The sequence below is a fragment of the Cloeon dipterum genome, chromosome 4, assembly GCF_949628265.1.
Source record: "Cloeon dipterum chromosome 4, ieCloDipt1.1, whole genome shotgun sequence".
NCBI lineage: Eukaryota > Metazoa > Arthropoda > Insecta > Ephemeroptera > Baetidae > Cloeon > Cloeon dipterum.
In genome coordinates this window covers 2,142,260-2,166,140 of record NC_088789.1, presented here as the reverse complement: position 1 = coordinate 2,166,140, position 23,881 = coordinate 2,142,260, and the positions used below count along the sequence as shown (strand labels likewise).

The following is a 23,881-nucleotide window of genomic DNA, read 5'->3' as shown; positions in this document are numbered from 1 at the left end:
TTTTTTAATTTATTGCATTTGGTCAATGACACAATTATTTTGTACATACGTGATTGTCGTTTATTTCGTAGCTACATTGATTTGTAAGAAAATACATACTCTCAATTGGTTAACAAGTCCTTCTACTTAAAGCTGTGGAAGCGACGATTGCCTTCAATTGCTCACAATAAAAATCACTAGTTTAATGTTGCAAAAATCGCTCAACAATCAAAGCAAGAATTAATATTTAGCTATCTGTCCGAAGTTACTGGCAATCGCTGCTACCAAAGTGGTTAAATTAAGTTACAACTCTAATGATACAAATTCAATATAATATGTATGTCTTAATTCAAATCGTGAATATGTCCGAAAATAACTCATTTCTTATTCTATTTCTGCGCTCTGCGCTGCTTTGAACACGACGCTCTGGTGCATGAGTGTGTGCAAGTTCAACATTCTTTGAGAATTAAAAGTCTTTCTGCATAGGGAGCAAGAAAATTGTTTTTCACCTGATAAATTTTCAGGTATGATTTGTTGAAAGGGTCTATCAGCCCAATTTAATTCATCAGGGAAGCTTTCCTGGCATTCGACCTTGATAAACTCGGGTCGCACATAATAATCAGCGTTAATAATTTGTGTGAAATTGGGGCTGTGAGCATGGATTTGGTGGTTTTTCAAAGACGCTTTGAGAGGAAAATGCTTTTTGCACACTATGCAGCAAGCATGCTGCTTACAGCGACTTGATCCTTTCGTTTGGTGTTCCTCCAGTGCTTCTGCACTTCGAAAATAATGGCAACACCGGTCGCACTTGTGCATCGCCACGGGGCTCTTATTGTCAGAAGTGGGCACGCTCGATTGGTGGGTGTTAGGGGCTTCGTTGTTGTCGGAGGTCTGCTTGCCCACCGAAAAAGTAGGAGTTTGTATGATATTGTGGCGAGTTGCGGTGTGGTAGCTCAAAATGTTGGAACTCGGGAAACCTACATTGCAAATGTAGCAATAGTGCGTTGCCTGCGTCTCTCTGACGGGTATTTTAGAGGTCACTTTCGGTTTCTGCAAAGCGGCAATGGAAGCAGAGGATACCAGCGTGTCTGAATTTGCGTGAGACGCCACATGCACCAAGAAAGCTTTTTTGTCTTTAAAAATTGAGCCGCAAAAAATGCATTTGACGTACATTTGGAAATCATGAGTGGACAACATGTGTGGAATTAAATTGTGACCGAATTCCATGTTGCAAATCTCGCAACGGACAGTCCCGTCCTTGATCTCTTGCAGGCTGAAAGGCTCGACCATGCCATGTTGCGCTCGGTGGTCGCGGAGGTTTGCAGCTTTAACTATGTCCTTGCATTTGGTACACTGGTACATGGCAGTGCTGCAGTGGCACTTTAGTACGTGACTGTTCAAGATTTCCGGCGTACTAAATACTTTAGAGCACATATCGCACGGGTTCTTGGTCATTTTGGTCTTGCGTCGGGCCTTTTCATCAATGGAGGTGCAGGGCTTTTGAGAGCATATTGTAGAAGCGGACGCGGCCTCCCTGCAAGAAGCCAACTTTTAGAAAAATCTTGCTTCTGATTTGCAAAATAGGACTTTATGTATTACGATTACTGTAAAGGGTAATGCTTAAAATTTATTCTCATAGCACAGAAAATTTTATTTATAAACTAGAAGATTTCATTAAAGGAAGTTAATCCGCTCCATTGATTCACGCGCTAGAGGGGCGCTTTGGACTCAGTTAAAAGTTAGATGGATAATATCTCATAATTAGGTATTAAAAATAAAAATAGTATTTACTCTTTGAGACAGATTTAATTAGGAATTCGTCTTAGCTTCATATTCCACAATTATTGTAGATACAAATCAAGAGCACAAATGAAAAAATTAAAACAAAGTACAATAATGACAATTCGATTAGCTTCCATGTTTGTTATGCACATCACATTGAAGAAAACAATGCAAATTGTACAGCCGTGCTACACCATTTCGACTGCATGTTGCAAACCTCACATAATTTTATTGTTTTGCTTGTGAGCTGCTTAATAAGTATGTATTTTTCACTCATTGAGTCTCAGGAAAATAAATAATTTAGGTTTTGATTTGTGCACCTTGCTCCTTCGCAAAGGGGGCTTGCCATAAGAGAAGGAAACCCACTTAACAAATTGGAACAGTACGCGCACTGTCAAATAATTTTGACGCTGTAACCCATTGGTACATATTTTGCAAAATTATCAATTTCGGTGATTCACCTTCATATCCTTGATGCGGTAAGAGAGTTATGTTTTCACCAATTTCCAGTTTTTCCGCATAATTATTTCACAAAGGTAAGCGATGTGACAGTCTAGCAGTTGTCCAACCCTACATTCGCTGGGGCACACGTTACACTTGTATTATTTGAAATACTGGCGGTAGGTGCGCTTGTCGATGTGTGAATGTTCAAGATGTGAGACTCAAGTATATCCTTTCCACTGAAGGTTCTATCACAGATGTCACATTTAACTGTGAGGTTGTGCTGCTTATCATGGGATTGTTCGTTATATTTTGATGTGTTTGAGGCCTCCCTGGAAGTAGCCGATTGTTAGACATCAAGAAGCGAGTAGAAAATTCTTTGAGGGAAAATTTAGAAAAATCAAAACTGATAATTTGATATTTATTTATTTTAAATAATTGAAAAGTTAGCTCAGAACTTGAATTTTGAATTATCAACGCAAGCTAGGAAGGCTTCTTGCGCAAAATTCGGCAGCCAGATCTGTGCGTTGTTTGCTTATGAAAGCCCAGAGCATGCTCTGATGGGAAAATTAAGTCGCACACGGCACATACGTACAATGAATGATCCATCATGTGGTGGCATTCCAGTTTGACCGTATCCGTAAAGGTTCGTTTGCAGAATTTGCAAGTTTTGTCCATTTCCATGCGGGTGAAATTGACGACGTGCTCTTTCTTTTGGTGGAAATGCAAATTGCCACTGTAGCAAAAGCGTTTTCTGCATACAACACAACTGAGACTGTCATTTTTATTTTGAGAATTTTCCCTAGCTCGGCTTTCGGTAAGATGTCCTCTGTAGTGCAACTCCATTTCCTGGGCACTCCAGAACTGCCTCTTGCAGATGTCGCAAGTCAAAGAGCTAATGTGATTCCTGGTAACGTGCGCCAGTAGCAAAGGTTCCGAATCAAAGCTTTTGTGGCACACAGCACATTCAACTTGCATGCTTGCGGTCTGTGCACAATTGGAAGAATCGGCCTCTGCGGCAACAGATCCCACCCTGAAAAGAGCCAATTTTCAGAAAATAGATTTAACGAGATCGGCTGTCAGTTATTTCAGTCAACGTCATTTTTTTCTTGATATAAAAATTTAGCACATTTATCCAGCGTTCTTAATTCTTGATTTAGGAACCGTTTCATATTCCTATTTAGGGAAAAAGTTTGTTACTTTGATAGCACTGAGCGTTTATTGAGCTTGAGTTATTCAGTTTTGAGAAAAATGTCTTACTTCCTTTTGTCCAAGCTGTCTCCTGATACAGAGAGCGAAATGGTTTCGTGATTTAACTCGTGAGCTTCGCAATCTACTTCAAGAACAAATTCCTTGCTGCAATACATGCAAGAGAATGGTTTAGGCGGCGATTCCGGCTTTGGTTGGCGAACTGGCTTTTCGACGCCCAAGTGATAGGTCCACACATGCTTCTCCAAGTTTGGTTTTGTGTCAAAGATTTTGTAGCAAATTTTGCAGCAATGTCTGTCGATGCTTTTTTCCTTAGCGTGTTCCTTCATCATGTGCAGCTCGATCCTATTGCGGGTGAAGAATAACTCCGAGCAAAATCCGCACGGCCACACCTGCCGGACGCCCTCCTTGTTGGTCATGTGGCTGTATTGGTGGGTGACCAGTTCTTCCACCGTGGGGAAACTCATTTGACAGAAGCCACACTCTGCTAGATTGCTTGCTGGAACAGGAATTGGCAACGATTTTTTTGATTCAGATTCCTTGATACTCGCTTTCATCCTCTGTAACTGTTTGTTGATTGTTTCAGCCTTTTGCTGATTTCTGAGTTTCTGTTTGGCTTCACTCTCGGCGAGTCGTTGTTGAACTTTCAACTTTTTCTCTTTCCTTGCGTGAAACATTCTGTGAGATTTGCGGTTTCTCTTTTTGATGAATTTTTGGCAGATAGGGCACTGGAAGACAACGGCCAAGAGGTGATTTAACTTCAAGTGCATGGAGTAATCATAACTATTGGAACACAGGTGAAAGCAGAGTATGCAGAGAATCTGTCTGTCTACAGGCTGTTTGAAGTTCAAGCTTTCCGGATTTATCAGAGCCATACATTTGCCTTGCAGGCCGTGGAGCTCGCTGTGTTTAAGGAGATCGCGCTTTCCCATCACGGTCAAGCATTGAGTGCATTGGTACTGGTTACAAACACTGTGCTTACGGATGAAGTGAGCTGAAAGTTCGCTGTTCGAGAGGCACATTAAGCCACAGCGCAGGCAATCACGTTCGCTAGTATCTTCGCTCTCAATATTTTGGTCTAATTCGTCATCAACTGAGTAGAGATGCTCGCTCTCCACGTGGCAATTCAATTCATCTGCGGACAGGAAACATTGCTCGCAAATTTTGCAGGTTAGCACTAAATGGGTGTCATCTGTGTGCTTCAGGAGAGCCAGTTTATCCGAAATATCTTCCAGCTTAATGGCACAAGGTCTCAACTCGAAATTGGCCGGATCGGAGGGGTTCCTGTAAGAAACCAGTTTTCAGAAAATCCCAAAATGTGGCTTTCATATTTTTTTCTTTCATATGAGTTTATCTCAAGAGGATATTCGTGAGTGAAATATTAAAATCAGACTTTGTTAGCTTAGGTACTTCAGATAATATGTAATTATTAATGTGTTATGGTAAAGACTATGCCCATATTTCAAAAAATTAAATATTTCTAATTTTTATTTAAGCATTGACATTAAATGGTATACCTCCTGTGCCGCGAGGAAACAGTAAGATCAATGCTCGCACCTTGCAGCGGATGCAATTATTTCTTGATTTTTTTAAGTCTGTTTTTAATTTAAAGCGCCACTCGCACATGTGGCACTTATGGGGAAACAGCTTGTGCACCAGTCCGTCAAAAAAGTGGCAAGCGTGCTCCTCGAGTCTCACGTGAATACGGTGATGAAGATATTCCACCGAAAAGTACACACAAATAATAGCAAGAGTGCTGCTGGACCTTTGGGTTATCGGGTGTGTGCTTGCGCAGGGCGTAGAGAGTCGCAAAACGTTTGCTGCGCAGCTCGCACATGTGACTGAGTACGCCGGGAAAGTTGCTAGCGGTAGGTCAAGTAGTCGCACGAGTCGCAACGGATACGACTCTTTTCCTTAAATTGCACCTTGCAATGAGTGCGAAAAAAATCAAAGGCGCAAACGACTCAGATTGTGTCGGCTACGCAATTTTTAATTTTAATCCGGACAGTAATATTTTTTAGTCGCCTATTTTTACCTTTCTAGCCTACGGGAATTGTGTAAGATGATTTTGATGAGGCATGTCGATTCATGCGAGTTATTTATAATTAACTAAGCTAACCTGCAGTTTGTTTTCTCACTTAAGCGTTTCAGTTTGAATTTTAAAAATTGAACAAGTGAATGTAGTTGTAATAATTACGTCAATATCTAAGGTGAGTATAGCTTTTATTTTTCAGCACTTAATCGAAACATGGAATAGCAGTTTCCGCGAGGGAATAATTGAGTCAGTTCGCAAATTCAATGTTCGCTCTTGACGTGAGCTCGCATGTCCCTGACAAAGTCAAATCGGTTGTTGCAGTGCTCACACGCGTACGGCTTGACGTTGTGCACTTTGCGCATGTGCGTCTTGAGCGGCGTGATCTCCTTGAAGGACGCCGGACACAGGGTGCACTGGCGGGGCTCCTCGCCCGTGTGGTAGCGCATGTGGATGCGCAGCCGCGTGCTCGACATGAGCGTGCGTCCGCACACGCCGCACGTGAACGACTGTCCGCCTTCGTGCACGCGCATGTGCATGTTGAGATTGTGTTTGGCGTCGAAACGCTTCTCGCAGCGATCGCACGGGTAGGGCCGGTGCCAATCGACGTGTTTGCGGTACGAGTATTCGTCGGGCAGCACCTCGTCGCACTTGTCGCACGGCAGCGAACGCGGCTCGTGCAGCAGCACGTGCGTCTCGTAGCGGCTGCGCTTGGTCGTGTGGTAGCCGCAGGCAGCGCACACGTACGTCCGCGCCATGCCGAGGTGCTGCTGCCGGATGTGCGCCATCAGCGACTCCTTGTGCTTGTAGTGCTGGCTGCAGTCGTGGCACTGGAACGCCTTCACCGACTCGTGGGCCGCCTCGTGCAGGGTCAGCTCCTGCGTGGAGGCCAGTTGGCGGCCGCAGTGGCGGCACACGAAGTTGGACGGCCGGCCGTGGTGCGCGATCTCGTGCCGGCGCACCAAAGAGCCAGTTTTGAAAGCGCGGCCGCACTTTTTGCAGGAATAGCGTTTGACGCCCGTGTGCATCGCCTCGTGCTCTACCAGCTGCGCCTTGTTGATGAAGCGCTTGCCGCACGCGCCGCAGCGCATCACGTTGAGCCGCGCGTAGCAGCAGAGGTAGTCGAGGTCGGCGTGGCGCTGCCGGCGCGGCAGGTGCTTGCGCGCGTAGTGCAGCACGAGGCCGCGGATGCCGCGGAAGGCGCGGACCGAGCAGAGCGTGCACGCGTACGGCCGCTCGAGCCGAAGGTGCTTGGCGCGGATGTGTGCCGAGAGGAAGACGCGCGCGCCGAACGCCTTGCTGCAGTGCTGGCACTGCAGCTGCTTGCCCTTGGAGTGCGACCACACGTGGCACCGCAGTGAGGTCGAGTTGCGCATCTGCCGCGAGCACAGCGGGCACGTGAAGCGGTCAGACGTCAAAGAGCTGTTCTTGTGTGGCCACGCCCTGCAACCAGAGGTGGCGGTCACCAAACAGCGCTCTCCACTTGGGGTCAAAGGGTGGCTACCTCCTTTAAGAGGTCGTTACCGCCTTCAAAATCAAGCTCAAAAAGGGACGTTTGCGCTTAACTTTGAGAACGTACTAGCTCCAAGGCACACATGAACTAAACGAGACGAAAAAGGTAAATGGCGCAGGTATCTCTACCATGCTCATAGCATAGAAGCAAATTTTTCAAAGTCCAATCAGTAAAAAGCAGCATTTTAAATAAGTATATAACGTTACAGAGCAGGAAGTTTGCACGCCCGCATCGTGTTGCGAGAGTAGGATCAAGTTAGGCAACTTGCTCAACACTCTGTCTGCCCAGGTTGCATAACCAATTTTCGGCAGGGGTAGAAGAGGTGCTGTTTTCAGCGAGTTTTTTTAAGTGCATTTGTGAGGGTTTTCGGAAAAAACGGTTCCACTGTTTCATCGACTGAGTCAGTTGGGCAAGAATCAGCAATCAATGTGAGTTAATCGGCTTGAAAGACACGCTCTCCCTCCAGTGAGGCTATCTGGGTATGCAACCTGCGTTGTGCGCGCGTCTTGCCGGTTGCATACCGAAATAAAACTTTCAGCAACGCCCCACCACTAGCAGCAATTATCGCATTCATTTGATATCGGCCATCTTGGGCTTATTTAATCGATTTTAAATATTTTTTCTTTGTGATTTACTATTTCTTTTGCTGATTGCTCAATGAAACAAGCCGATTACAAGGAGGGGTGTCTTTATTGTTAAGCAAACATAGAAATCTGGAATTTAAGACAAATTGCGCACTAATAAAAAGCAAAAAAATAATATTGCAGTTTGCAAGCTAGGATGAAGGCACTGGTAAATTTTGCACTCTTGATTCTTAAGTTACTGATTATCGCTTGTCATTGTCACAGCGGCACTGCTGGTCTGCAGGAGTCGGTTTAAAAGCAAGTTTGTGAAACCGTGCATATCACACTTTGCACATTTGCGAGCTGATGTGCTTCTGCAAGCTGATTTCGTGCGCAAATCCCGCGCCACACACCTTGCAGTTGAACTTGGAGCGGCCGCCGTTTTGAGCGCCGTGCACCATGCTGATGTGCCGCACGAGTGCTAAATGCGTCCCAAAGCTCAGTTTGCAGCGCTTGCAGCGGTTCGGCGCCGCCGGGTTGCAGATGTGCCTGGCGTAACTGGAGTCCTTGGGAAAAATGACCATGCACTCGTTGCACTGCAGCCCGTCAGGCAGCCTGGTGAAGGCCTCCATCGGCTCGATGACCCCGTCCGAGTCAACGTCCTCATCGGCACCGTCGGCCTGTGGCTCGGGAGACACGCCGCCCGCCTCTTCTTTCTTTTTCTCCTTTTGATACTCGCGCCAGTGTTTGTCTTTCATGTGTTGCTCTAAGCCGCGCGAGTTGCAGAACTTCTCGTTGCAGATTTTGCAGTTCGAGCCGCCTGGGTGCGCTCTGGCGATGTGATCGACGACCAGATCGAGTGCTGGGAAGTCGAGGCTGCAGTACTGGCATTCATAGATACGCTTCTGCATGCGTAGGCCGCGCAGTGTCACCAGCGGCGGCGGCGGCGTTCTGGACGTGGAAGCCTTCTTGTCTTCCTTGGGCGCCTCACCGAGAATGCACTCTGGCTCGGGAAACACGAAGTCGGCCGGTGGCTCCATGAGAGGCTCTCCTCTCACCGCTCGGGTCGATCGCGAATTCTTCTTGGGCGCCACTTCCTCGTCGGGAAGCAAGAATTGGCCAGGCGGTGGGGGCGGATCGGAACCCTCAGGAAAGATGGTGATTTCGGGTCTGTTATGCAAGCGGTAGAGGGGCATGCTAGAGCGCGGCTGCACATGGCGCTGCAAAATTATCTCCAACTCCTCACTGGCCCTGTAACCAAACATTTTATAGCTGCTACCCAAGCCCACTTAAAGCGTAAACCCTCTGTAACTTTTATTAACGTTATTATTGCTGCTGAATTGGACTTAAATTTGCTTCAGTTATGGAAAGTAAGCTTTGTTAATTTTAATTTCGGTTTCCTCGGTGTGATTTAATGAAAATTGCTGAAAATAGTTTTCAAGATTTAATTTATTTCCCTATAATCGTGACTGACAGAGTGATTAAGCCTATGTATTTACAAATTTTATAAATCGGACCGTTTCTACATGTAATACCAATTTGGTGGTTGCATTTCAGGCGCTACTTGCGCTTGCTGGGCGTATAGCCCAAAGTCTGTCGTCATTTTGGCCATTTGAAACGGCTGGCAAAAAGCAGCCTGCTGCTGCTGTGCGATTGGAGGCGGCGGCTCCTCTGGCGGAGGAGGGTCGGCCGCATGTGAATCATAATGCGCGTTATAATCAGACTTTAATCGGAACGTTAACCCGCACACGGCGCACTTAAAAGGCAGCATGTTCGGATGCCGCTTGAAATGAGTCTTCAAAGCCGTGATTTGGGCAAATCTCAGGTGGCAGACGTGGCACTCGTGCGGCCTGGCACCCGTGTGCGTTAACATGTGCTGCTTTAATGTGCTGGAGCCGACAAAGTCGCGGCCGCACACCTCGCAAACGTGGGCTCGAATGTTCAGATGCGTCTTCATGTGAGTGGCCATCCGCTTGCGGTTGCCGAAAAATTTTCCGCACAGCTCGCACTCCAGAGGCTGGTGCACCTTGTGCGTCTTGAAGTGCACCAGCAGCAGGTAGCGCGTGGTGAAGGCGGCGCCGCACTCCTTGCACACCTCAGTCTTTGCGCGCGGGTTGCGGTGCAGGCGGTAGCGGTGCGTGCTCAGCGTCGTAATGAACTTGAAAGACTTTCCGCACTCCTCGCACCTGTACTTTTTGGTGTCGCTGTGGCTATCGCGGTGCCGCTTGAGCGAGGTGCGGCACGTGAACGGCTTGCCGCACTGCTCGCACATGAAGGGCCGCTCCTGCGTGTGGCGCCGCTCGTGAATGGCCAGGTACGACTTTTCGCTGAAGCGTTTGTTGCAGTAGCTGCACGCGTGCGGCCGGCGCGTCTCCTCGTCCGCGTGGTTGATCAGCACGTGGTGCGCCAAGCGGCACCGCTCGAGGAAGGCCTTGTCGCAGTGCGGACACGGGTGCGGGTAGGTGCCCGAGTGCTCGTACTGGTGCAGCCGCAGTTTGTACGCCGTGCGCAGCACTTTGTTGCACACGCGGCACGTGAGCGCCTCCAGCTTCTGCTGCTGCTGGAGGGCCGCTTTGACGGCCTTCTCCTTACGCTTGGCCCGCTCCTCCTCCTTGTGGCGGCCCTGGTGCCGCTTTAACGCCTCAGCCGTCTGGAAGGTGGCCCGGCAGCGCGGCGCGTCACACGCGATCTTCACGTGGTGCCTCTTGAGCAGGTGCTCGTGCAGCGCGGCGAACGCTTCAAACGGCGCGTGGCAGTACTCGCAGCGCCTCCACCTGCAAGCACCAGCGCACGCATTACGTCGCGGTTGCGGATTTCTTTCGCTGACCCTCTTCTCGAGTTATTTTCAGTCTGCAAGAGGCTGTTTGTATTATTCTCGGAGGCCTTTAGCACTGCATTGTCTCAAGATGCACCATTTATTTCGGTTTATTCCGTGCAAAATCATTATTAGAAATTTAAAAATATTTCTTTGATTGATTTACTGCTGCAACATACACATTACTAGTTTCTTACACACAGCAAACTTTGGTGTTTAGAATTAAATGATGGCATTAGATTTCATTTTCATGGCAGCGTTAATGATTAATGAATACTTTGTCTGAGAGAAAAATAACTAGCTAATTTATTGTTGTCAGAAATTAAAAATTCCAGTCTCAAGAAAATTCAGTTTATTTTCTACACATCCACATTAAATTGTTCTGTCCACTTTTTATCACTTCAAAGTACATATTTTGCTACTTTGCATGAGTACGCATGTGAGTGTTCCGTGCGGAAGCCTGCGTAAATCTTTTTCCACAGATTTCACACTGATATGGTCTTTCGCCAGTATGGGTGAAAATGTGAGTTTGCAATGTGTAATGGAACGCGAAAGCCCTGCCACAGTAAGGACAGACGTACTGCTTAATTTGGAAGTGCACGAGCATGTGCTTTTCAATAACCTGCTTTGTGTTGTACCTATTTCCACATAAATCGCAGACAAATCTGCGAGAGTTGGCGTGAATGGATTCAACGTGATTCTGTAATTTATTTTTGCGTGAAAAGAATTTTCCACAAATAGTGCATCCGAACGGCCGCGGCCTTACATAATCGGTGTGCACGGTTTTTTGGTGGCCTTTGAGATTAACAAGCGATTTTAAGACCCTGCCACAGATTTCACAAGTAAAAACGGTTTTTCTTTTGTGCAGAGACATGTGCGCCTTCAGCTGGCACTCTTCGTAAAAAGCGTTGCCACACGTTTTGCACACAAAGTTTCGCACGCCCGTGTGCCTGATTTCGTGCGAATTCAGTTCTCGCCTGGTGGAGAACCCCTTGCCGCATTTAGCGCAAATGAAATCGAATCGGTTTTCGTGTTTGGCCTTTCGGTGCGCGTAGAGATTGGTGCAGCCGTGGAATTGCTTGCCGCAGACGTCGCACGAGTAGCGCACGTTCCAGTGGTACCGCCTGTAGTGCATCATCAGCCTTTTCTTGTCATTAAACTTGCGGTCGCAGTCTCTGCACGCCGTGATTTTGCACCTCTGCCCGCGGTGCACGACTGACGTGTGCTTTTGCATCGCGTTGTATGAATCAGACTCTTCCTCGCAAAACGGGCATTTCAGCGGTTTGTTACAAACTAAGAACGCGTTCACGCTGTCGCTATTCTCCTGCTCGTCAGGCTCGGTTCTGAAAAGAAAAATTCCTCACTCAGCCAGCTTTGTTACTTGGTGCAAACCAATTTTGCATAATTTAAAGCAATTATTTTAAGTTTGAACTGGCTATTGCACGATTTGCTCTAAATTGGACACATGCCAACTCGATTTCGTTCAACAGGTGGTCAGGATTAAAATCTCAAAAGCAAAGAACAAAATAAAAGGAGCTTAAAAGATCTAATTTTCCATTCGATACACAACTGCGTGTAATTCTTGGTCACAAATCTAAATTGAAGAAAATAATAATGTATTCTAATTAGCTTATCAGTCGTTTCTCGTCTTTGAACGTTAAACACGCTTATTCAAATTTTATGTCACCGAGCGGTGGCAAGTTGGACAAGCAGGGATTTCTATTGTGCACGTTCAAGGCGGATCTGTGTGGGAAACTTTTCCCACAAAGGGAGCATTGGAAGGGCCGCTCGCCAGTGTGAGTGGCCATGTGCAGTTTTAGGTTATAGTTCTCAACACACGCGTGGCCGCAAATTTCGCAAATGTGCGACTTCATGCCGAGGTGGATGCGCATGTGCTTGAGCAGGCCCGGCTTGACGTTGAACCGCTTCTCGCAGTGCGCGCAGCAGAACTTTCGCGAGTTGGAGTGAATGGCCGTGTGGTAGTCGAGGTTGCGGCGGCGCGAGAAGCCCTTGCTGCAAATGACGCACACGTAGGGCATGGGCCGCAACGGGTCGTGGATGCGGCGGTGCAGCTTCATGTACTTGTCGTTTTTGAAGCTCTTGCCGCACTTGTCGCACACGGACGAGATTTCGTTGTGCGTGAGCATGTGGTTGTTGAGATGCTTGACCGACATGAAACGCTTCTTGCACTTAATGCACGGGAAGGGCCGCTCGCCCGTGTGCGTACGCTCGTGCACCACCAGCTCGCGGTTGCTCGGGCACATCTTGCCGCACCTGGCGCAGATGAACGCAGAGTTTCGGTTGTGCTGCTTCTTGTGCCGCTGCAGCTTGCTGCGCTGGGCGAACGCGGCCGCGCAGAAGCGGCACTCGTACCGCTCCTCTGGACTCTCGTGCTTGCGAATCAGGGTCGGCAGTTTGGTCAGCTTTTCGCACGAGTCACACGCGAACAGCACCCGACTGATGGCGTTCTGCGCGTAGTATTCCTCGTTTAATTGGAACGTGACGCCGCAATACGGACACAGCAAATTCTCGCGGTGTTCGCTCTCAAAGTGCGCTCGCATCAATTTTACTTTGTTAAAAAGCTGGCTGCATAGGACGCACTCGTACGTGTCGGCTGGCGCAGTTTTGCTCGCTTTTCTGAAATGGCAAAAAAATTGCGCTCAGCTCACTAGTTATTTTATTATTTAAAAATTATAATTTCTTAATTAACAGGCTTTATTGTAATGAGAAAATAAAAATATTGGTTAAAATTTTAACTCAACAGAAAAATCTGAGCATTTAAAAGCCTACGTGGGCATTTTGACAGCAAGATTTTTAATTTGATGGCTGTCCAATGTTTTCAACTGTCACGCTTTTGTGCATAGGATTTAATTTGAGAAATAAACAGATGTTGGCAAGTGGATATTTATTACAACAGATCATTCATCAAGAAACAGCTTCAAATACAAATTGATAAATATAACCAAAATAGCGCCTTTAATAACATTAATCATGTTTATTTTGGCACAAAATTGATAGGAATATTATTGTGAGTGCGTGTGTGCGTTAGTAAGGAGCTGTAATGGGCGAATATCTGTCCGCACACCTGGCAGCGGAAGGGCGCGTCGTGTGTGCGCCTGTGGGTGGTCAGGCTGTGTCGCATGGCGTACGCTTTACCGCAAAGTTCGCACACATGCCTTTTGGCCCCCGAGTGAAGCTGTACGTGCTCTCTGAGCGACCTGAGGTGGCGGAAGCGTTTGCCGCACTCGGCGCACTTGAATGACGGCGCCGCGTCGTCGTGGCCGAGCCTGTGCTGGCGGAGGTGGGCGGCCGACAGCAGGCTCCGGCCGCACACCTCGCACTGGAAGGTGCGTCTCGCCTCGACGGGGAGGTGGCTCTGCCGGTGAGCACGAAGGGTCGAGGTGCTGCCGAAGCGCTTGTCGCACTCTGGACACGCCAGACTGGGCGGCCGGTGCTTCGTCATGTGCGAGGCCAGGTTCGAGCTGGAGGCGAAGCTGCTTCCGCACTGCACGCACTGGAAGGGCCGCTCGCCCGTGTGCCGCCGCTCGTGCTCCAGCAGCTGGTAGCGCCGGCCGAACGTCTTTCCGCAGCTCGAGCAGACGAACAACTTGCTCTCGGTGCCAGGCCGCGGCTCGTGTCGGCGCTGAATGTGCAGAGCCAAGGCTTGTGCGCTGCTGAGGGTGCTTAAGCAGTGCTCGCACGTCACCCGCTTCACCCGTCGCGGCCGATCGCGATGCACGAGAGCAGCGTGCTCGGCGGCTAGCTGCGCCGTACGGAACTGGCAATCGCAGATGATGCACCCGTGCGTTTTGGGGTGGCTCTCGGCTACGTGCGCGTGCACCTCACTGCGAGTGGCGAACAGCACGTGGCAATACTTGCACGAGTACATGGTGGGCCTGCACAGATACTTTCTTTTAGACTACGTGTGTGGCGATTTATATAAGTATACCGCCACCTTCAATTAATCATCGAGTTCAAATTGGCTAACGTGCATCTGTATTTATTTCTTACATAAATTAATTTTTATAGGCCAGTGCCTAATCTTAATGTCTTTCTTCGATACGTTTTTATTTCTATATTTAGCAGGGGAATGAATGACAATAATTATCAAATTATGTTGATTTTAGCTTTATTAATAACTGGTCAAGGTAAATAATCGTAGTTCATGACATACAGTTCTTCACCAATGTTAATTAAGTGTTGTGATCAAGATTACAAAAAACTTTTTTAACAGAACAATTTGGAACAGGTTTATCAATTGACATCTGCTGTTGAAGACGAGCCAGTATCTACTGTCTCGTTAGAAACGTCCGAGCCAGACGCACGAGATTGAGAATCACGCATTTCACTACAAGCTTTAGAGGAAGTGACGTGTTTGCCCAGCTCAATAATGGTCCGCAACTTGGTGTTGCACCAGGGGCAAGTTTGTATCGGGCGCTTTTCATCAAACTTGTGACTGACTACAACATGTTTTGCCATTTTGTGTGAGGCAATAAACTTTTGAACGCAAATTGGGCACTCATATGGCGTTTCTCCTGTGTGGATTCGGATATGCAAATCGTGGCTAGCTTTAGTTTTGAAAACTCTGGAACAATGAGCGCATTTATAATTTGCTATACTGCCATGTTTCGTTCTAACGTGAGATGTGATATTGTTCTTGTGCATGAAGTGGTCGCAGGTAGGGCACTGCACGATAGAATCATGCTCGAGTTCATAGTGGGCTTTCAGGTCTTCACGGTTTTTTAACACTTTAAAGCATCTGCAACAGGCATTTCCGTCTTGATGACTCCGCAATATGTGAATATGCATTTTATTGGGATCGGTGTGCTTTATTGAACAGCAAGGGCAACTAAGGGTTGGATGATTATCCATGTGGGTCTGCATCTCAGCCGCAGTTTCAAAGTTCTTACTGCAATAGCGGCACACATTGTGCTCGTTGATCAAGTGATTAGAGCATTCACCGATCGTTTTAAACCTCATTCCGCAAATGTGGCAAGTATTTCTATTGCGAGAGTTCGACTTAAGGAAAAGTCCAGCTCCGTTCAAATCAGAACCCTCATCTTGGGCAGACTCGATTTTGACGATGTTCTGAGTTTCCGCGACGTTAGATTCTGGTGGTACAGCTTGCTTAGGGATTTTAGGTTTCGAGGGCCTCTTCGCCTTTGTTTGCTTCTGATCAGAGATGGGCACCAGAGCAGGGAGTTGTTGGCTGGCCGCGGCTGAGTTCTGTTCCACTCCGTTACCAACACTGTTGCTTGCGATGTTGCCCTTTGTCGCGACAAAATTTTTCAGTGCATCAATTGTATTGCGACTGGGGGGTTCAGCATCCTTCACTTCTACTGCAGGGGGACTCGTTTCAGGGGGCTCAACCTTTACGGTGGTGTCATCCTCGAGTGGGCTGAACGGCAGCATGTCCGGATGCCTCATGCTGATGTGAGACACGAGTGCAGCTTTGCTCGACTGCATTTGTCTGCAGTACGAGCAAGAAGGATGCATGCTAGTGAGATGGCGGTTCAGGCTGAATCTGTTATTCAGCAGCAAGTTGCACATTGGACAGTTGAGCGGGACTGTGACGTGGAGGCAGTGCTGCAGTTTCAAGTGAGTTACCATCATGTCGAAACCGCGGATGCGAGTGTCGCAGTGTTTGCATTTCTGGAAGCTTTGCACTTGCTTATGGGCCAGAAGGTGTGTCTGGTAGGAGAGAGGATCGCTAAAGGATTCGGTGCACATGGGGCACGCTTTGACTTTAGCCAGTTTATTCTGCTGTTTTGCCGCTGGGTCAGTCACTTCGAAGTTGTTCTTCACCCTGGCTTTGTTTCCGTGGTACGCACTGGTGTGCTTTTCGGCCCAGTACTTCTCCCTGAAGTTGAGGTGACACACGCTGCAAGAGAATGGCGCCTCGGTGTCCAAGTGGCTGTTGGTGTGCGCCAACATCTTGCCTTGCGTGACTGTGACAAAGTTGCACTTGGCGCACTTAGGACGGTTTGGGTTGTCGTGCAGGACTTGATGCATTTTCCACTGGAACGCGGGGACGTTCATGTCGCACGATGGGCACTGCACAAAGTTGGACTTCTTTTTGCCTTGGTTTTGCGCTGCTGCTTTTGGCGGGGTAGTTGCTAATAGCATGTTTTTCCCTTCAATCTTGGAAATTTCTTTCATGATATTTTTTATTTTGTGTAAATGCAGCATGACGTGCACCTCGATTTCAGCCTTGCTCTCAAACACTTTCATGCAAATGTCGCAAGTAAACTTTCCCAGACTGGTTGGAGCATTAACCTGCCCTTTCCTAAGTGGACACCGCTTCTCCCTGTGGTTGAGCATTCCCACCATGGTCTTCAGCTTTTCTTTGCACTCATTGCATTCGTAAGAGGATGCAGGGTGTGCTCTGTCGATGTGCGATGCCAACTGCATGGGCGTAGTGTACATCCTTTCACAACGCTGGCATGCGTGTATCCAGTCGGGATGAGATTTAGCCCGATGCCGCAACAACACATCCAACTGCGTAAAAGTCTCGCCGCACGGGCAGTCAAACTTGCGAGGCTTCTTTGCTGATAGCAGCGAACCACGTCTATTTGCATTCAGTTTCTTCTTGGCCAGATTTGAATTCCTCGCCACGCGTTCGCTCCTTGCGATTTCTTTGGCCCGAGCGTGGAATCTTCTCTTGTGGTTTCTCATGTCATCTCTGCGCAAGAATCTTTGCTGACAGATGCTGCACTCGTGTCCTTTATATTGAACAGTCTTTTTCTGGTAAGCTACCCTCTGCTTGAGAGCTTTTCGCACGTAGACGCCGCCTTGCTTGCGCGGCAGACACACGTGCCTTGTCATGTGATTTTCCAATCTAGGTTTGTTAGGAAATAGCAAGTCGCATTTTTCGCACTCATAAGGCAAAGAGCCGACGTGCAACTTCATGTGGTTTGTATACGCTTCTCGGGAGATACAAGACCGTAAGCAAATGCAACAGCGATGCAGGTTTTCCTTCTCTACCTGCGCTGGATGATTCTCCATGTGCTTCTCGAGATCCGCTTCTGTACTCCCTCGATATCTGCAGGTGGAGCATTTGTACTTGTGCGCTTCTATGATGTGTAATTTTGCGTCGCGGCTCATCTTGAACAGTTCAAAGCAGTGACTACATTGGTAGGCGATTTCTCCAATCACGGGCTGGGGGCCAGGTTCGGGTCGCACAATCACCGGCAGCGGCCTGCAACCATCAGACAGTCAGCCGCTTGTTCCACATCTTCTCTCGTTATAATGAAGTGGAGGGATGGGCGGGTGGGCGATCCCTGAGCCATAATTTTATTCATCTTGGCTCAGCGATATTTAAAAAATCAGGGGAAAAGGAGCCAATTTTAATTTGTTTCATTTGGAACTTTACATTTAAAATATATTTCCATGCTTCCATAAATTGTAGTGTAGAGCCAGCTATTCATTGATCAGATATATATTTCTTAAGGACATTATGAATCGCGAATCATTTCCTTTCTTTGCTATCAATATAACTTTAAATTTACAGTCACTTCATGGGGAAAGCAATCTTAAGAAACAAGACCATTGTTAAAACTAAATATATAATTCTATATTTAATTCTTAAAGTGGGTTTGCTTCTAAGAAAGTTTACCTTGGAAGGTGCATGAAAATTTTAAAATATTCAATATTCTGCCTCAAAAACAAGACAATATATTTATCACATTGGTGTTTAGCCACGCCCAATTTACTAATTGCAGTTTTTCTTTTTCTTATGATTAGTCAGGCCAGCCCTGGAAGCGAAGCTTGCACCGCAAGAGCACCGGAATGGCCTCTCGCCTGTGTGCGTGCGCTCGTGCGTCTGTAGCGCGTGCCTCTGCGTGAACGCGTGTCCACATTCAGCACACTCGAACGGGCGTTCGCCCGTGTGCGTGCGTAGATGCACGACAAGGCCCTCTCGTCGGGAAAAAGGACGGGCGCAATGCTCGCATATGAAGCGCTTTTCTTCAGAGTGCGACATGGTCTCGTGCTGCGTTAAATCCTTGGCGCTAGGGAAGCGTTTGCCGCACGCGTCACATAGAAAATGACGCTCGCCGCGCGTGTGCGTCTGAATGTGAGCATTTAGTCTGGACGGCGTCGCGAATTTGGCGTCGCAGTAAACGCAAGCGTGTCGGCGCTCAGCGTGCGTGCGGAGGTGCTCTCTGAATTTGGAGGCGACGCCGAAGCGCTTGGCGCAGTGCTGGCATGTGAACAGGCTTTCGTCAAGGTGGCAAGTCGCGTTATGGTCTGCGAGCAGGTCTCGCGAGGCAAAGGCGGCCGCGCACAACAAGCACGAAAAGGGCGTGGCCCCCGTGTGGCGTCGCTCGTGGGCCGTCAAATCGGCCTTAGTGGCGAAGGCGGCGCCGCATTCAGTGCACTCGTGCGTCCAGACGGAGGTGTGCAAGGTCATGTGCGCGTCCAGGCGTCCCTGGGTGCTGAATCCGCGGTCGCACAGGCCACACTCAAAGGGCCGAGCACCTGTGTGGCGCGCCAGGTGGTCTGCTAGCTTTTTGGCGCTGCCGAAGGTGCGCTCGCACTCGACGCACTGCGCCCGCCGACCGTTCAGCGGCGGAATGTCCGCCCGCGGCAAGTGCCGGTTTGCCACGTGAACGCGCATCTGGCCCAGAGTGGCCGTCATGTGGTGGCAGTGAGAGCATTCGAACAACGGACCCCTGTAACCGAGTGTTTCTCATTTTCAGTTGGCGCCACTTCTTAATTGAAGTGGATTTCCTCATCAAAAGGATTGTTACTAAATACTAAATATTTCGGACAGACGATATGATTTGAATATGATGTTGCGGTGGGATTTTTTTCAAGGAGATTCCAACAAAAATTAATGGTTAAAATAGTCAAAACTTAATAAAAAAGGAATCATTCAATTATAGCTTTAACTTATCGTAACATATTAATTGTTTAATTTCTTAAGAGCTCAGACCAGAGTTTATATTTTAAGAATAAGCAAATGAAAATGTGACCATGTATAAAGAAAATTAAAGCAAACAAAGAGCACTCAGCTTGAATAATTAAATGAAGTCATTTGTTTAGATGCAACTTGCTAAATAATTGCAAAAATAAAACTGGTACCTCTAATTATAGAAATATTAGCCTTGACACACTGAAAGTGTTAATCATGAATCTTTGTTTAATAAATACGCCATTTTTTAAATACAACCAACAAAATATCAATATTATCTCCCGCGTTGCTTGAGGCAACAAGTAAATTATAACCCTAATAATCACAAATTGTTCTGATCGGTTTGTTTTAAAAACGGAATTTTGAGAATACTCGAAGATGAAATTTAATAAAAATCAGCATACAAGAGATATTTAAAATGGTATGTCAAACCAAGCATTTCGAAGCCAGATAACACCAATGGTATTTTATAGAAGACTATTTCAGTCTGGAGAGAAATGCTAAATGAGACAAACGATCTTTAATTTGAATCTAGAGGCGAGGGGCCAAGGCTGCATACAAGATAGGGAAGCCCTAACGTTAATTTCGGACTGCTTTAATTAGCTAGCTAAGTCTTCGGTCCAGCCTGAAAATCCCTAAGCTAGCAACAACAAAATACAAAACAAAATAATGTGTTTCAACTCACCCTGTGTTCTCCTTAGGCGGGTTGGTTGATGCCGATGTCGTAGCCGACGCCGCTGGTGCAGTCTCCTTTTCCTTGGGTTTGCGGCCGCGCTTCTTGGCGGGCGCCTCCTCCTCCTCCTCCTCCATGTCAGACTCTTGGATGGGCCGTTTGTTGGCCGCTTTTCTGCCGGGCCTTTTCTCCGGCTGCTGAGGCTGTTGTGCCTCTTCCTCTTTGATCAGTACCTCAGGCTCAGTCTGCTGCTCAGGTTGCTCGACTGGAGTGTCGGAGCGAAAGTCATTGTCAATTTCGTGGTCTGGACCATCGTCATCGTCGTCTGGAATCTGTAAACATAGAGGGTTGTGCTTACCGAGGCATATAAATTAACCAGAATGAACTCACCTCAGGTTTCACTCCTTCCACCAGGGAAACGAGCATAACATCTGTTTTCACAGCTTTTTCTCTGAAGTCACTCATAAGGTCCAGTTTGTAGGAGCACTCCCCACAAATATTTTTGGGAAGCGGGTCTTCTGCAGCAATCTGCGAAACACAAAAAAAAATGAATTGTCATCGCTTGTCATTTATTTTGATTTCAAACATTAAAAACTGGAAAACAGCCTTTTTGTAAAAATGATATTTAGGCGCTTTCAAATCCTTATCACATTATTCATTATTCGCTTCCCCAAAATGGCCACATAGCAATAGGCAGGGGGCAGCACAGTTGCTCCCCTGGCGTAGGCTGATAATTTCTAGAAAAAATGTGCTAAACGAGGAACGAGATAGAAAATTTAAGTAAAAATTTAAATAATAGTGCTTACTGTTTGTAAAAACGGCGCTAAGAAATGCGTTGAGCAACTCTAAAGTTTATTAACTACTAGAAGAAGCAGTTTTGATCGTTTTGTTCTGCTTAATTAAAACTTAAGAGAAAATGTACGTACGACTCTTCCGGGTCTAGTTAATTTAAAACATGATTTTTGTTACGTGTAAAATATTTTCAACAGTCAATTTATCAATGTAGATTTAAAATGGAAGGTAATCTATTTGATTTTCGTCACCAACCAAACGCGAGGACAGGCTTTGGCGCCAATTTTAAGTGACGACATTATCTACATTACATAATATCCCTAATTCCAGCATTAGAAGGCATTAAAATAATCTTAATAATTTGAATAGTGCCGCATGACCTTGTCGTACTACTTGGTCGTACAATAATGCGAGACGCGAGCGAGAGAAAGGGGACGCCGAGTTTCCGCGCCTGTGTGCTGCGAGCAAAGCCGTTTGGCTGGGCCCCTCGGTATCGATTGCTCAGAAAACTAACAAAGGACGGCCGCCATTTTGAGTATGACACAAGTCACGTAAAAATTAAAAATACCCCCAAAAACAAAATTTCTTGGCCCAAATCAGCAATCAGGCTAAACAAGCGCGTGGAAAATTTCAATCAGAAGTGAAAACCCCAGCGCAAAGTGGGCCTTTTCTTGTCATAAGATGTTACAAGATAATGACGCCATGGCGCGGTGGTCCCCCAGCCACGCCGGGTAAAAATCTTTCATTGAGTTTTGGGACTTACATGCAGAGGAAGGCACTCGGAAATCTTCTGGGCAGACTTCTTGACTTGCCCTTCACCCTCGAAAATGTGATGTCGAACCACATTAAGTGTGTCCGTGCCGCATAAGCGACACATGTCGCTAACTTTCGTGGACGCGGCCATCACCGCCTTTGGGTGGATGTCTTCTGTCAGGAATTATGGCGGGAGCTGCCCTAATGGCTGCGGTTATATCGTTTGTCGCGGACGGTTACCGAAGTAGCCGCTTGACAACAAGCTGAAGCTGACTAAATTACGCCATAAGAGCACTATTTTTAAGCTTTAAATTATATTTATGTTTGAATTAAGTTGACTCTTTCTCAGAATTAACTTTAAAACGTGGAAAATATAGCTTAAAGCAGTATCCGATAGTTGGATAGAAACCGGTTTATCGCTGCACAATAAATCGGTATAGCTGTGACGTCATAATCAATAGCTTGTAGGTGAATAGCCAACCCAACAGAATCTTTGTAACTAAAACTGAATGGTATTTAGAGATCGTAAAATCAGCTTTTCAGAAGGCTTATTGCAGTTATATTTCGAAATATATGGGATTGTACTAAGTAAAAATATAAAAGACGTGTAAAAATTATCTCGTTTAAGGTCCTTTCTCCACAATTGGATTAACTAAACGTAAAATTTTAAGGGAGAAGCTTCCTCATCAACATTTTAATCGATACCTTTGATTTGGAAACTGATATAAACATATTGAGTGATCAAAGAGCGAATTTTTATCAAAATTTTAATTTGCAATTTAAATCATGCCACAAATTGCGTTCTAAAAATCTTAAAGAATATTTTTCTATTCAGAACCACTTTATTTTTATTTTGTTGAGTTGGTATTAGTTATCCTGACTAGTTCTATTCGTTCTATTTAGAAATCTTTCCGCTAGATGGAAACTCTATATTGGTTTTTTGGTGGTAAAATTACGTCGCAAAGCTAAAGGCGGCACTCTCCATCGGGAAACTCAGACTCGTTGTTGGAAATGGAAAGTGAAATGAGGATCATCTGTAATATTTATGCGTTTCTTGCGGTTCAAAACCAGCCATTCAGATTTCAAACCAAATCTCTTGACTTGTAAATGTAAATACTACCAATCTAGCTGCGAAGAAAATTAGACTAGTTTAAAAAGTACTCGTTACAATATATCAATGGAATAATCGATGGAATAATGGAAAAATCATTTGTGAATAAGGAAGTAATCGTTAAAATTGGCTCTATTAATTTCATCAATCGATTTTTAATTTTGATAACAAACTAGAAGCATTTCAAATTTTTGATTGAATTTTAGCGACGATAAACAGGCATTGTGCGAATCAACTTAAAAATTTAGCTGTTTTGAAATTTTAAATATTCCCACCCGCCTTCATTAAAATGCTAGAAGCCGTTTGCCACTGAAAAGCGGCCATATCAAATTTAAGAAATTTAATTTGACCATTAATCCCCATCAGAATTCCATTTATAATTATTTTCTCACAGTGAAATTCTTAATCTTAGGTCCATTAATTAGTTAATTTAAATAATTTATTTATTATAATTTGAGCAGTTTGGAATGCGCGCATATATGACACTGATTTTTTTGTTCCGGAAGCAATGAAAAATTAACGTAAAATTACGTCCGCATGGCTGCATGAAATATTGAAAAGCCTTGTCGGTCAAACCTCATTGAATATTTAACGGTAAATTAGGTGATTACTCGAGAGCAACGCACAAAAGGTTTATTTGCGTATTATTTTGCGCGTGCCGACGGGTTTGTTATCAGCAGCCAGTGCGGCGGCACATTTTTGTTTGACAAGAGTCCTCTCTCCGGCTCCTATATACACGTTTGTGGTTTTGTTCCACTGATGCCTCGTTGTGCATTAAAAAGCGCAGCCCCATAAACAATGATTATCGCACAATGGAAATTCATCGACGAAAAACAACAGGCCTCTCCCGCTAAATAAGTGCGGCTCTATGGATGTTTGCGCCGCGTGCATACGGTAATTGCGGCGTGGAGAGAGATGAGTTTTTGCTTCTGCGCTGACCAGAGGCACACAGTGTGCGCGGCGCAAAGAGCCGGAAGCTTTTAGCGCTGAATCCACTCGAAAAAAGACGCCATTTATTTTTGCATTTAGATTTTTCCGGTGCTCCTACTGCGCGCCAATGCATGTTGTGCGGTGAATTAAAAGCGAAAATAAAAAAAGCTTTTGTTTAGCACGGAGTAGGCGGCGCTGGAGAAGTTCCTGCTTTACTTCTGAGAGTATATGGATGGCAAAGAGTGGTCTCTCGCTCTCGTCTCGTCGCCACCGTGTGCGTGAGTTGGCGGAGCTCATTGGCATTCGGGGCAGGCGGGAAACGTGCCGAGCCTTCGGTTCGCGAGATCTCCCCGTGTATTTGCCTAATTGATTCG

The 23,881-nt window shown here is 46.3% G+C and overlaps 1 protein-coding gene across 30 annotated transcripts in view; it reads right to left on the bottom strand.

Annotated features, from left to right (window-relative positions):
* LOC135943568 (zinc finger protein OZF-like) overlaps positions 1-21,667 on the bottom strand; it is a 69,152-nt gene extending 47,485 nt beyond the window's left edge. For 7 of the 30 annotated variants that reach the window (XM_065490179.1, XM_065490180.1, XM_065490178.1 and 4 more), the window contains exons 1-3: positions 21,477-21,664; positions 20,312-20,449; positions 19,934-20,253 (exon numbers count right to left, since the gene is read on the bottom strand). In XM_065490179.1, the coding sequence (XP_065346251.1) occupies positions 19,934-20,253; positions 20,312-20,449; positions 21,477-21,617 (599 nt within the window). In that variant the 5' untranslated portion in view covers positions 21,618-21,664. Of the gene's footprint in view, positions 1-22; positions 1,514-1,765; positions 2,535-2,797; positions 3,236-3,462; positions 4,696-5,632; positions 6,887-7,627; positions 8,771-8,950; positions 10,294-10,669; positions 11,678-11,986; positions 12,972-13,224; positions 14,231-14,446; positions 17,533-18,030; positions 19,007-19,933; positions 20,254-20,311; positions 20,450-21,476 lie in introns of those variants that run through there. The other 23 variants (XM_065490184.1, XM_065490191.1, XM_065490185.1 and 20 more) reach the window with 14 other exon arrangements.
* Positions 21,668-23,881: the final 2,214 nt, after the last annotated feature.